The 13,998-nt window shown below is 39.4% G+C and overlaps 1 protein-coding gene across 2 annotated transcripts in view; it reads right to left on the bottom strand.

Moving 5' to 3' along the window:
- The window catches only part of bcat2 (branched chain amino-acid transaminase 2, mitochondrial), an 18,585-nt gene extending 4,587 nt beyond the window's left edge, over positions 1 to 13,998 (bottom strand). The window contains exons 1-8 of one of the 2 annotated variants that reach the window (XM_034310052.2): positions 13,915 to 13,998; positions 11,540 to 11,614; positions 10,795 to 10,995; positions 10,022 to 10,132; positions 5,901 to 6,020; positions 4,568 to 4,731; positions 2,044 to 2,186; positions 293 to 378 (exon numbers count right to left, since the gene is read on the bottom strand). In XM_034310052.2, coding sequence (XP_034165943.1) covers positions 293 to 378; positions 2,044 to 2,186; positions 4,568 to 4,731; positions 5,901 to 6,020; positions 10,022 to 10,132; positions 10,795 to 10,995; positions 11,540 to 11,614; positions 13,915 to 13,932 — 918 coding nt within the window. In that variant the 5' untranslated portion in view covers positions 13,933 to 13,998. Of the gene's footprint in view, positions 1 to 292; positions 379 to 2,043; positions 2,187 to 4,567; positions 4,732 to 5,900; positions 6,021 to 10,021; positions 10,133 to 10,794; positions 10,996 to 11,539; positions 11,615 to 13,914 lie in introns of those variants that run through there. The other variant, XM_053239322.1, reaches the window with a different exon arrangement.

Genomic DNA, 13,998 nt, shown 5'->3' with positions numbered 1-13,998 from the left:
AAAAGTCGTTTTGTTCCCGCGCTCACAACTTTGTTCAATTTCTCCATGGTGAGGTTGTGTGGAATTGCGTCTATGCAGTACATACACCGTAAAGTAGAAATACATACATATATAGCAGGATCAATAAATGTTAAATAAATGCATTGTGTTTTAAATAAGAAAATGATTAGGGTTTCCTCCATCACCCTGCTGTTTCCTCGTGTCCTCCCCTCTCACTCACACACACACACACACACACACACACACACACACACACACACATACACACACACACACACACACACACACTTACCCACTCCCTGGCCAGGTCCAGGAGAGACTGTCTGGTGACTCCGGGGAGAATGATGCCGTCTAGTGGAGGGGTGACCAGCTCTCGCTCTGCAGACGGATAAAACACATCTCTCTTCACGATCTCTGCCGGCAGTTTGCTTTGCTGCACTCATACTGTCATCACTTTAGGAAACTTTCTGATCATTTTGACATTCAAACCATAATCTGAACAAATCTTATAGTTATTAAATTTAATACCTGCTTTTCGGTTGTACTAATTTGTGCATGTGATCACTGAGGTCCCTGAGGTGACTTTTAGGTTTAGTAAATTACACTTTTTATCTATTTGCATTGACTCCGCCCTGTATTTAGCACTTCTAGCTAAAAATGCCCCAAATTACATTTTACATTTAAAAAAAAAAAAAATAATAATAATAATTTAAATTGGACGTTTTATTTTGCTCACAGGAAAGATGCAATCTTCTAGAGTTAATAAATCAAGGCCTGAGAGCACAATAATGAACAAGCATCAAGACGTAGATATGTTAAGGAATAAAACACTTGGAGGAGATGTGCTGTTATAGGAAATGAATCAGTGATAGCGTGGTGTAATGAAGCGGAGCGACTGTTACAAAACACAAACTTCCACAAAGCCGTGATGTGCAGCTGCACTACTGTCAGAAAATTAATCAACACCTTCTGACCAATCAGAAACCAGAACGTAACAGCGCTGTGGTGGAGAATGAATGCAGTCGATGGCCGTGTGGCTGCAGTGGAGCTCCTTAACAGAGCACAAACAAACTAAAAGCTTTTTGCTCTTTTCTTTTCTTCACGTCTCCTAGCAACAGGAACGCGTTAAGCGCACGTTTCTAAGTGTCTGGTTTTAATTAAGTCACAAGGCCAGTAATGTGCGATGTCCAGCCTTTTAGCGTGCGATTTTCTGCTATTAGTGTGTGATCTCTGGTCATTAGTGTGTGTTCCACTACTTCCACCATAAAAATTTACAAAAATCATTGAGATGGTGTGTGATGGTGTGTGCTGTGAGTTTTTTAATCTGTTAGGATGTTTAATATGTCGTCTACTCAAGGTCTTAGCAAGTCGAATCCAAGGAATTTAAGTGTGTAAATCTCCAAGGATATGTACTGACACACACACACACACACACACACACACACACACACACACACGTTTGTTTTCGTCATTTACTGTCTTTTATCTGCTGCTGTAACACTGGGAGTTTTCCACCTGGGATTAATAGTGTTATCTTATCTCTTATATTACCTTACACACTTATATTACCTTGTGCTGTGCGCACTCCAGTGACAAAGGGGGGTGTGTGTGTGTGTGTGTGTGTCTGTGTGTGTGTGTGTGTGTGTGTGTGTGTGTGTGTGTGGCTGAATAAGAGGAAAAACACTCCTACACAACGTTCCTTTCACGATAAATTTTTGTATGTACAGTTTTCCTGATCACTTTTAAAGGTCACTAGCTGCGTCTTTAGAAAAGAAGAGATGAAATGCTTTCGTGAGACGGAATCAGAGCAGAGAATCATGGACGTTTTGGGAGGTTATGTAACCTGACTTTTTCCAAAACAGATTTCAGAAATCTCTACATTTTCCAGGTCTGAAACTCTTCCATTCCAGACCCACGAAGAATCCTGATACATGTGTATCCTGTGCATGTGTAGTGTGTCCTACAATTTTTACTATGCACACATACATACACACAGAGAGAGAGAGAGAGAGAGAGAGAGAGAGAGAGAGAGAGAGTGCTCACCTCCTTTCTCATTGGTCCAGTAGATGAAGAGGTTCATGGTGCCGACCTCAGTGATCTCCTCTCTGTCGCCGTACAGCCACAGCACCTGCTGGCAGCCCTGCTTCACCGCCTCGACCTGGATGGCTATAGTGGGCCCATAGTTACTGAAACACACACACACACACACACACACACACACACACATTTAATTTAAAAGACATTTAAACTGTGTGCTTAAGTCCATATTTCTCCATATTCAAATGTAGCCAACTTAATCGAGGTATATGATGAATATGCTGAAATCATAACGTGTGTGTTGGAGGTTTATTATTTTATCACACTCTTAATTCACTCTTTTGAATTGTTGAATTTAATAAAATAATGCCAATGTTTTTTGGTAATTCGATGCACACTCCTGAAAGAAAACGTTTTGAAGGATAAACTGACTGATCACACATCTGCTTGACTTACAGCTCACGGAAAAAACTTATTTCATCATTTTATCCGGTAAAAAAAAAAAAAAAAAAAAATCACTCTTCAGGATAAGCAATGTTTCTGATAAAGATTCGTCTCCTCCGATGTCCTCTGTGTGGAAAAAACCCAAAACTTTCTGCACAATGGAACATTTAATGGAGGGTTTTATTAATTAATATTGAACAGTGCCATATTTATGTATTTAATATTAACCTTGGAGAGTTTTTAGAGTGTTTAGAGCTGAAACAAATTTCAGCCTGACATATTTTGATGAAAAAAACCTGCTTAAGTTCAAGACTGGAATCGTGCGTTAATGAGACACATCTCTGTTTTAGACAAAACCCTCCATTCCTCTCACGTCATTTCTGAATAACTAGCAGTGAGGTCTGAATACTGATGTTCCCAACTCCACCACACACACACACACACACACACACACACACACACACACACACACGGGCCCTGAAGGACTAAAGCACCACTGCATCACTCTCTTTAAAGACAAAGTAATGTCTAAATCCCACTGCACCGCTGTCAGCATGTGGTAGCGAGGTGTGTGTGTGTGTGTGTGTGTGTGTGTGTGTGTAATGTGGAGAATGCTTCCTGACTGACATGTCACAGTGGACGTCATTTTCTCTCTTGGCATGCCTTCTGAGTCATCGCTGTCATGTCGATTAAAACACACTACAGTCTGCTATCGCTGTAAAGCCTGTGGCTCAACAAAGCAAAGAGTGAAACGTAACATTAACAGCGCTGTTAACGTTAAAGTTAACGATATGCTGTTAAACTAGTTATAGTGGATTGTATTTATAATATATTTAGCACACAAAGAAGTGCATGTTAATTTGTTATTAGCAGAACTAATCTGAATTACTGAAATACTCAATATTTGGTCATGACGTTGGTATTTTTTATTTATTTAGCGTCCTTCCTTTACCCTGGAGCTGTGCGGCGGAGACTCTACCCACCGCACAGCCACGCGTTTAAATGATAAATAATAACACGAGGAATTTGAAGACTGAAACAGAAGTTTCTCTCTGAACGGTATAAATCATCAGACGCACTCCTGCCTTAACATTAATCTGATGCAGTGGAAATTAAACAGGCTAGAAAATATTTCACATCTTTTACAACATTCCACAAACATCCAGCTTCCTCCATGAAGCACTGTGTAATCAGAGCGAGGTTAATCCTGATTAATCCACCTCACGCAGCAAGCTTTAGCTCTGAATGTTTGTGCAGCAGTAATGTGCTAGTATCAAAAGCCCCTCTGTCTCTCTGTGTGAGTGTGTGTGTGTGTGAGTGTGTGTGTGTGTGTGTGTGTGTGTGTGTGTGTGTGTGTGGCATTGCATCAGACTTCTACTTTACTGAGTGTTAACATCCAAGGTTCTGTCTGAGCAATTTGTGAATTCTTCCACAAGGTCTTTCTCTTCACGATCAGACATCAACCGATCAAACAAACAAATAAATATATAAAAATCACAAAAAAAAAAAAAAATTTATGAAAAGGCAAGATCAGTCAGAAACCGAAAAAAAAAGGTCTGAAAAGGAAAAAAAAAAAAGTTCAGAAAAGGTTGAAAAAAAAAAAAAAGTACAGTCAGAAAATGACCATATGAAAAGGATGGACACAGAAAAAACAGGAGGCTGGTCAGAAATAATAAAACAAAAGAAAAAGCATGGATTATCCAAAAAAAAAAAATAATAATAATAATAATTTTTAAGAAAAAAAGCCTGGGAATGGCCAAAAAAAAGTGAAAATAAGACATAAAACATGGATTAACAATAAAACAGGCTGAGATTTATAGAAAAATAATAAATAAATAAATAAATAAATAAAAAACAGAAAAAATAACACATGAACAGTCAAAAAAAAAAAAAAAATGAGGATCAGAAATGTAATAAATTCACAAAATGTGTACATTTCGACTGTCCCAGCTCGTTATGATGTAAGAGTGCAGTGTGAAATGAATCATTGTGTTCATTAAAAAGAAAAAGAAATCACCTTTCTTTAATGTTTATCAGGTGAATAATACAGAAGAAAAGATGAAATATTATATTTTTTGCCTCTGACCTGCCCATCTTGTACGCTCCCACTCCGCCCCTGCAGGCTCGCACGAAGCGAGGATCCGCCAGCAGGGACACGGGACTGAAGGCTCCCGTGGCGAAATACGGCCCCACCGGCCCCACGATGACAAACAGGAGGGCGTGGCTTGGTTGAGACACGCCCAAAGACGGCTGAGCCAATCAGAGACAAGAGAATCGAAAGGGTCAGCATAGCAGACGTGATCTGATGATTAATTTACAACATACAAAAACATGCTAAATACAGTTATGTAACTAGCTAGCTAGCATTAGTTAGTTAATTAGCCAGCTAGCATCTTTCAAAGTCACATTACGACTGGGACGATATGACAAAAATATCATACCATGATTCTCAAAGCCATTTCTACACACACACACACACACACACACACACACACCATATTTAACACTGAAAAGATGAAATAAAAGTTAAAAATTGTTTTTTACAATTTGAAGGCTTTACTACAACATTTTAATATCAGCTGCTTCCAGTCAGTAATGATTATAATTTTAAAAATGTAATAAGATTTCATGATATCCACGATATCTCGAAAGAAAAGTGTATCGTGACATAATTTATTACGGTATCGATGGTATATTGTCTTATCACCCAGACCCAAGCCACATCACGTGATAAGTGATGATGTACGTGCAGTGCTGCGCAACAGGAGACACAGTGATAATATGGTGATGATATTGTGATACTGCGATGATTTCGTGATCTTATGGTGATATCGTGGTGACAACATTTTGGTATCCTTGTGATATTGTGACATTAACCATTAACCATTATCGTGGTGATATTGTGACGATATTGTGACGATATCGTGGTGATAACATGGTGATAACGTGGTGATAACGTGGTGATAACGTGGTGATAACGTGGTGATACTGCCTATTATCCTGGTAAAATTGCTATATCATGATATTAACCATGAACCATTATCGTGGTGATATTGTGACGATATTGTGATGATATCGTGGTGATAACGTGGTGATACTGCCTTGAATCCTGGTAAAATTGTGATATCGTGACATTAACATGATATCGTGGTGATATCGTGGTGATACTGCCTAGAATCCTAGTATAATTGTGATATTGTGACGATACTGTGGTGATATCGTGGTGATATCGTGGTGATATTGTGACGATATTGTGGTGATACTGTGATGATATCGTGGTGATACTGCCTAGAATCCTAGTATAATTGTGATATTGTGACGTTATTGTGATATCGTGAAGATATTGTGATGATATCATGATGGTAACGCTGCTAAAAGATTAGCTGTGATATCGGCGTGTGTCAGCATGAAGCTCTCACCTCAGTGCCGATGAAGGTGGGTCTGATGTAAAGGCTGGCGCTGGTGGAGTACGGAACCCACTCGTGGTCCAGCTCGATCAGCTTCTTAATGCACTCCAGCAGCTCGCTCTTATCAAACAGCTGCAGAGAGACGAGAAGGTTTAACAGTTAAAAACCAAAAACCACTGCGGCTACTGGATAAAGAATCAGAGCTGGAGATGATCAGGCTTAAAGCTCTACAACAAACACTGAACACTGTAGTTAAACACTGAACACTGCAGTTAAACACTGAACACTGCAGTTAAACACTGAACACTGCAGTTAAACAGAAAACAGGACACTGAGCACTGCAGTTAAACACTGAACACTGTAGTTAAACACTGAACACTGCAGTTAAACCCAGCACACTGCAGTTAAACACTGAACACTGAACACTGCAGTTAAACCCAGCACACTGCAGTTAAACACTGAACACTGCAGTTAAACACTGAACACTGAACACTAGTTAAACCCAGCACACTGCAGTTAAACACTGAACACTGCAGTTAAACACTGAACACTGCAGTTAAACACTGAACACTGAACACTGCAGTTAAACACTGAACACTGAACACTGTAGTTAAACCCAGCACACTGAACACTAGTTAAACACTGAACACTGCAGTTAAACACTGAACACTGAACACTGCAGTTAAACACTGAACACGGTAGTTAAACACTGAACACTGCAGTTAAACACTGAACACTGTAGTTAAACCCAGCACACTGAACACTAGTTAAACACTGAACAGTGTAGTTAAACAGAAAACAGGACACTGAGCACTGTAGTTAAACCCAGCACACTGCAGTTAAACACTGAACACTGCAGTTAAACACTGAACACTGCAGTTAAACACTGAACACTGAACACTGCAGTTAAACACTGAACACTGCAGTTAAACACTGAACACTGAACACTGCAGTTAAACACTGAACACTGTAGTTAAACAGATGAACACTGTAATTAAACACTGAACACTGAACACTGTAGTTAAACACTGAACACTGCAGTTAAACACTGAACACTGAACACTGCAGTTAAACACTGAACACTGCAGTTAAACACTGAACACTGCAGTTAAACACTGAACACTGAACACTGCAGTTAAACACTGAACACTGAACACTGCAGTTAAACACTGAACACTGCAGTTAAACACTGAACACTGCAGTTAAACACTGAACACTGCAGTTAAACACTGAACACTGAACACTGCAGTTAAACACTGAACACTGCAGTTAAACACTGAACACTGCAGTTAAACACTAAACACTGAACACTGCAGTTAAACACTGAACACTGCAGTTAAACACTGAACACTGTAGTTAAACAGATGAACACTGTAATTAAACACTGAACACTGCAGTTAAACACTGAACACTGTAGTTAAACAGATGAACACTGTAATTAAACACTGAACACTGCAGTTAAACACTGAACACTGAACACTGTAGTTAAACACTGAACACTGCAGTTAAACACTGAACACTGCAGTTAAACACTGAACACTGAACACTGCAGTTAAACACTGAACACTGCAGTTAAACACTGAACACTGCAGTTAAACACTGAACACTGCAGTTAAACACTAAACACTGCAGTTAAACACTGAACACTGAACACTGCAGTTAAACACTGAACACTGCAGTTAAACACTGAACACTGCAGTTAAACACTAAACACTGCAGTTAAACACTAAACACTGCAGTTAAACACTGAACACTGAACACTGCAGTTAAACACTGAACACTGCAGTTAAACACTGAACACTGCAGTTAAACACTAAACACTGCAGTTAAACACTAAACACTGAACACTGCAGTTAAACACTGAACACTGCAGTTAAACACTGAACACTGAACACTGTAGTTAAACACTGAACACTGTAGTTAAACACTGAACACTGCAGTTAAACACTGAACACTGCAGTTAAACACTGAACACTGCAGTTAAACACTGAACACTGAACACACTGCAGTTAAACACTGAACACACTGCAGTTAAACACTGAACACTGCAGTTAAACACTGAACACTGTAGTTAAACACTGAACACTGCAGTTAAACACTGAACACTGAACACACTGCAGTTAAACACTGAACACACTGCAGTTAAACACTGAACACACTGCAGTTAAACACTGAACACACTGCAGTTAAACACTGAACACTGTAGTTAAACACTGAACACTGCAGTTAAACACTGAACACTGAACACTGCAGTTAAACACTGAACACTACAGTTAAACAGATGAACACTGTAGTTAAACACTGAACACACTGCAGTTAAACACTGAACACTGCAGTTAAACACTGAACACTGCAGTTAAACACTGAACACTGAACACACTGCAGTTAAACACTGAACACACTGCAGTTAAACACTGAACACACTGCAGTTAAACACTGAACACACTGCAGTTAAACACTGAACACTGAACACTGCAGTTAAACACTGAACACTGCAGTTAAACAGATGAACACTGTAATTAAACACTGAACACTGCAGTTAAACACTGAACACTGAACACTGTAGTTAAACACTGAACACTGCAGTTAAACACTGAACACTAAACACTGCAGTTAAACACTGAACACTGCAGTTAAACACTGAACACTGCAGTTAAACAGATGAACACTGTAATTAAACACTGAACACTGCAGTTAAACACTGAACACTGAACACTGTAGTTAAACACTGAACACTGCAGTTAAACACTGAACACTGAACACTGCAGTTAAACACTGAACACTGAACACTGCAGCTAAACCCAGCACACTGAACACTGCAGTTAAACACTGAACACACTGCAGTTAAACACTGAACACTGCAGTTAAACACTGAACACTGCAGTTAAACACTGAACACTGCAGTTAAACACTGAACACAGCAGTTAAACACTGAACACTGAACACTGCAGTTAAACACTGAACACTAATTAAACACTGAACGCTGCAGTTAAACACTGAACACTGCAGTTAAACACTGAACACTGCAGTTAAACACTGAACACTGAACACTGCAGTTAAACACTGAACACTGTAGTTAAACACTAAACACTGAACACTGCAGTTAAACACTGAACACTGCAGTTAAACCCAGCACACTGCAGTTAAACACTGAACACTGCAGATAAACACTGAACACTGTAGATAAACACTGAACACTGTAGTTAGACAACAGGAGAACACTGAACACTGTAGGTAAATTGTAGTACTTTATTTACAGTAACGTATAAAAACCGGGAGCCAGCGAGCTCCACCAGAGGTCCTGATTTTATTTCTCTACAGTGACGATTGATTTCTCCGTGACGGACTCTACACCAGATCCACACACAACACATCAAGTGGATATTGTATTACCCTAATCTACACAAAATAATAATAAAACAACCCGCATTCTTCCACTATTTCTTATTATATTTATTTATTAATTTCTTTATTTATCAGCTTAATTATTTATGCATTTATTTATTTATATTAATCTACTTTTAAAAACATTGATGTTAACATTCTTCTTTATACTTTATTTATTTATCCATTTATTTATCTATCCATTTACTCTTTGCTTATCTATCCATTTTATCATTCTTATCCAATCTTCTTTTTTTTATATTTGTATATTTAATTGAATTAATTAAATTTAATTATCATTTTATTAATCCATAAATGTATCTATCCTTCACCCTTTTCATATACATATATATATATATATATATATATATATATATATATATATATATATATATATATATATATATATATATATATATATATATCTCCAATGTATTATCCATTTATTTATCCAACAATTAGTTTATCAATGTATCTATCAATTTATCTATTGATCTATCCACCACCTTTCTCTTTTATATTTTTATTTGAATTATATTATAAATTGAATTAATGAATAGATTTATCCATCTGTTTTTAAGTTAGGTTCTTAAAGTTCACCACGAGGATGAGTGGCATCTCTGTTCCATTCTGTAATGAGACGTCTATCTGTCTGTCTGCCTGCCTGTGTGTGTGTGTGTGTGTGTGTGTGTGTGTGTGTGTGTGTGTGTGTGTGTGTGTGTTTGTGCGCGTGTGTGTGTGAGACTCACAGGCAGGCAGCAGCGGTCTGCACTGCGATACATGCGCTCCATGTTCAGCATGGGCCGGAACAGACGGATCTGATTATCCACTCCGCGGAACGCCTTCATCCCCTCAAACAGCTACAGACCACACACACACACACACACACACACACACGGTACAGAGCACAGAAAGAGAAACATGAGATGCAAGAGGAAGTGATAGATTTGATCAAATCCAGTCTACATCCTGTCTACTTTACAAATAATCATCAAGTCTGAAACTAGATCATGATTAAGAAATATGATATTTATTTACGAGGCATTAAATGTGTATAAAGACGTTACGAAGAACAATACAGCTGGGATGAAAGCAGCAGAGATCGTTGGCGTCTCTAGTGAGTGCACGTAGCTAATACAGTTAGCTTGCTTTGCTAATCTAATCTGAGATTAGATTACAACAAATCAAAGTTAAATACATTTTAAACTAATGTGATGTGTATAAATCGTACATTCGGTTCTAGTGTGTATATTTTTGGGATGAAAACTTTTTAAAAAAGTGAAAATCTGATGTTGTTTAGAGATATATGAAAGAGCCAAGAGTGACTTTTCTGAACAAATTCCCTTTTTTTGGGCAAAATTTCATCCATTTTTTTTTTTTTTTTTTTTTAAGTATTTTCTCTAACTAAGTAATGTTACTGTTATGGTGTTTACCGTAGTCTTCTTTAAAAATCCAGACAAAACTGTGAGCAGAACACATGCTTTAAAACCAGTGAGGACGGGTCGTGAATAAATAACGGCACCTCGATGGAGTAGTGCAGGGCGGAGGACGCCGGGTGGAGCGACAGGTTTTGGAAGGGTTTAATCTGAGGAGCTTCCCATCCTCCTTTCTCCGACCACTTCACAGTCAACATGTGATCAGAGAAAAACTTCCCAAAGCCCAAGTTGGACGGGTCGGGCTTGGGGTTCGGCGTCTGCCTCTTCTCAATGGTCAGATCTGCAGCCTGAGTGGGGGGGGGGGGAGGAGAGAGAGAGAGAGAGAGAGAGAGAGAGAGAGAGAGAGAGAGGACAAAAGACAGGGAGGTGGGAGTGAAAGCAGATATGTGGAAGGACAGACAGGTTTTTTTTTTAATTCACCATGACTGATTGTGCATGCATTTGACAAATGAATTCATTCAAAATTTAATCAAATTAAGAGCAGTGAGTGAGGAGAAAGGAGAGAGTGCTGAGAAAGGAGAGAGTGCTGCAGAGCGTAAAAGAGCAAAAAAAAAAAAAAAAAAAAAAAAAAAAAAGCAGAGAAAAACAACATGAAAAAGTCAGAGAAAATCCGCTACAGCACACTTCAAACAGCTCGGACATGCAACCAACAAAACAGAAACTCCACCGAAGCTAAACCGAAGAGTGAGAAGGATTTAACAGTGCTGTCTCAGCTCAGAAACGCGTGTGAGAGCCCCGTCATGCACATTCCACCACCGGCAGGGCGTGACCGGGAACCGAGCCGAGGGATCGGGTTACAGCTCCGCTCTTCAGGTTCGCTAAGTGACTCACCTTGAAAGACGAACTGGCGAAGCGCAGAGATCCCGAATACACGGGGAGAGGCTGCAGGAAACGCCCACAGAATGCCTGAGAGAGAGAGAGAGAGAGAGAGAGAGAGAGAGAGAGAGAGAGAGAGAGAGAATGAAGTAAATGTGAGACACATTATTCAGATCAGTTCATGCACAGCTGCCTTTCACAATCAAGGTGTCAGGTGGTGTTGGTGTCGTTGACGTTAAAAGCAGGTTGCGTGGCATGAGGGTCAGGCATTAGCGGTCACATGCCACTTCCTAGAATTTAGCGTGCATTTTAATCAGAGTGTGTGGGTTATTTTTCCCTAGCAACCAATCACTGATCACCGCTGTCCCAAACAACCAATCACTGATCGCCGCTGTCCCAAACAACCACTCACTGATCGCCGCTGTCCCAAACAACCAATCACTGATCACCGCTGTCCCTAACAACCAATGACTGATCACCGCTGTCCCTAACAACCAATGACTGATCACCGCTGTCCCAAACAACTAATCACTGATCGCCGCTGTCCCAAACAACCAATCACTGATCACCGCTGTCCCTAACAACTAATCACTGATCACCGCTGTCCCAAACAACTAATCACTGATTGCCGCTGTCCCAAACAACCAATCACTGATCACCGCTGTCCCTAACAACCAATCACTGATCACCGCTGTCCCAAACAACTAATCACTGATTGCCGCTGTCCCAAACAACCAATCACTGATCACCGCTGTCCCAAACAACCAATCACTGATCACTGCTGTCCCTAACAACTAATCACTGATCACCGCTGTCCCTAACAACCAATCACTGATCATCGCTGTCCCAAACAGCCGATCATTGATCGCCGCTGTCCCAAACAACCAATCACTGATCACCGCTGTGCCTAACAACTAATCACTGATTGCCGCTGTCCCAAACAACCAAAAACTGAACACCGCTGTTACAGATTACTGACCACGATCGTTCCAAATAACCAATCACCGATCGTTGCTATTCCGAACAACCAATCACTGATCGCCGCTGTCCCAAACAACTGATTATTGATCACCGCTGTCCCTAACAACCAATCACTGATCGCCACTGTTACAGATCACCAATTACTGACCACTATCATTCCTAACAACCAATTACAGATCAACGTTGTTCTCTACAGCCAATCGTGGAACACAATTTTACCCAACACCCAATCAGTTCAACTAGTATTTTTCCTGACAACCAATCAGTGATCATCATTGCTTGCCCCACAAACACACCTCTTTTTTCTTGGTTTTAAACTCACTTCTTGGTGATATTTACAGTAATAAAAGAGTTTTATTCCATCTGTAACCGTTTCGCTCGTGTTGATTCCCCGACTCCTAACAACAGCCGCTTCGTTTTATCGGCGTTCTTGATAGAAACGAAAGAATTTGGCGAAATACGTAAATAAGTATGTTTTGTGATCACCAAAGATAACTTCTTCCTATAATAAATACATCATAGTCTATTATTCTCTACTCTGATAAAACTTTATTTGATTCTATGTCTTTTCATCAAGTCTTCCTTCGTCATCATTTGATATGCAAATTAATTCACCGATTCAACCAATATGCAAATGAGTCTGTGACGTCAAACATTTTAGCTGCTTTCCCCTGAGAACTAACAAACCAAAAAAAAAAAAAACATCTTAAAAACACCAACCAACAAATTAGCACCAGATTTTACTAAACACATGAAACATTTATAAAAAAAAATAATAATTTTATGTAAAAATCTATAAATTCATATGAACATATTTAATCCAACAGCTTGAGAAAGCTCTCATGTCGTTATTTCCTCTTTGGGAAGGTCATGTGATTTTACAAGCCTCATAATTCTGGGTGTGACCTCAAAATAAAATAAAATAGGAATAATAAAAATCTTTACTAAGTTTAAGATCAGATTGCATCAGACAAGCTGGAGAGCTGACAACATCTTACACCTCAAGTGTGTCCAAGTGCTGACTTGAGGAACTGCACACACCTTCACCTTAATCGAAAAGGTGCAGAACATATGGAAAATGTGAATAAATAAACAAACAAACAAACAAACAAACAAATAAATAAATATGATGCACACTTCGCACGTGCAGCTCATTCGTGCGTTTTATTTCCATAAACCAGCTCGCGCGACTGAAAGTGCTCCTCAGTTCATTTTTTTTATTTAAATAATTTATTTATTTTTTTGCATGATGAAACGTCTAAACATTCAGCCTGAGGTTTAAAAGTCGCGGGTTAAACTGTGAGGAAAGAGTCGAGCGGATTTTAAAGCAGAACTGTTAATTATTGACACGCGCGCGCGAGCCGGCTGAAGAAGAGCGCACGAGATAAAGAAGGTCTGAATGAACTCACCGTCCTCAGCGCCGCCATCACACCGCCGCTTCACACCAAAATCTGACCGGCTGGCAACAAACACCGCTTCCTTAACCGTTCCGG

This window comes from Pangasianodon hypophthalmus, chromosome 13 (assembly GCF_027358585.1).
Source record: "Pangasianodon hypophthalmus isolate fPanHyp1 chromosome 13, fPanHyp1.pri, whole genome shotgun sequence".
Classification (NCBI taxonomy): Eukaryota; Metazoa; Chordata; class Actinopteri; order Siluriformes; family Pangasiidae; genus Pangasianodon; species Pangasianodon hypophthalmus.
The sequence above is the reverse complement of the archived record's forward strand: the minus strand, read 5'-3'. Positions and strand labels throughout refer to the sequence as shown.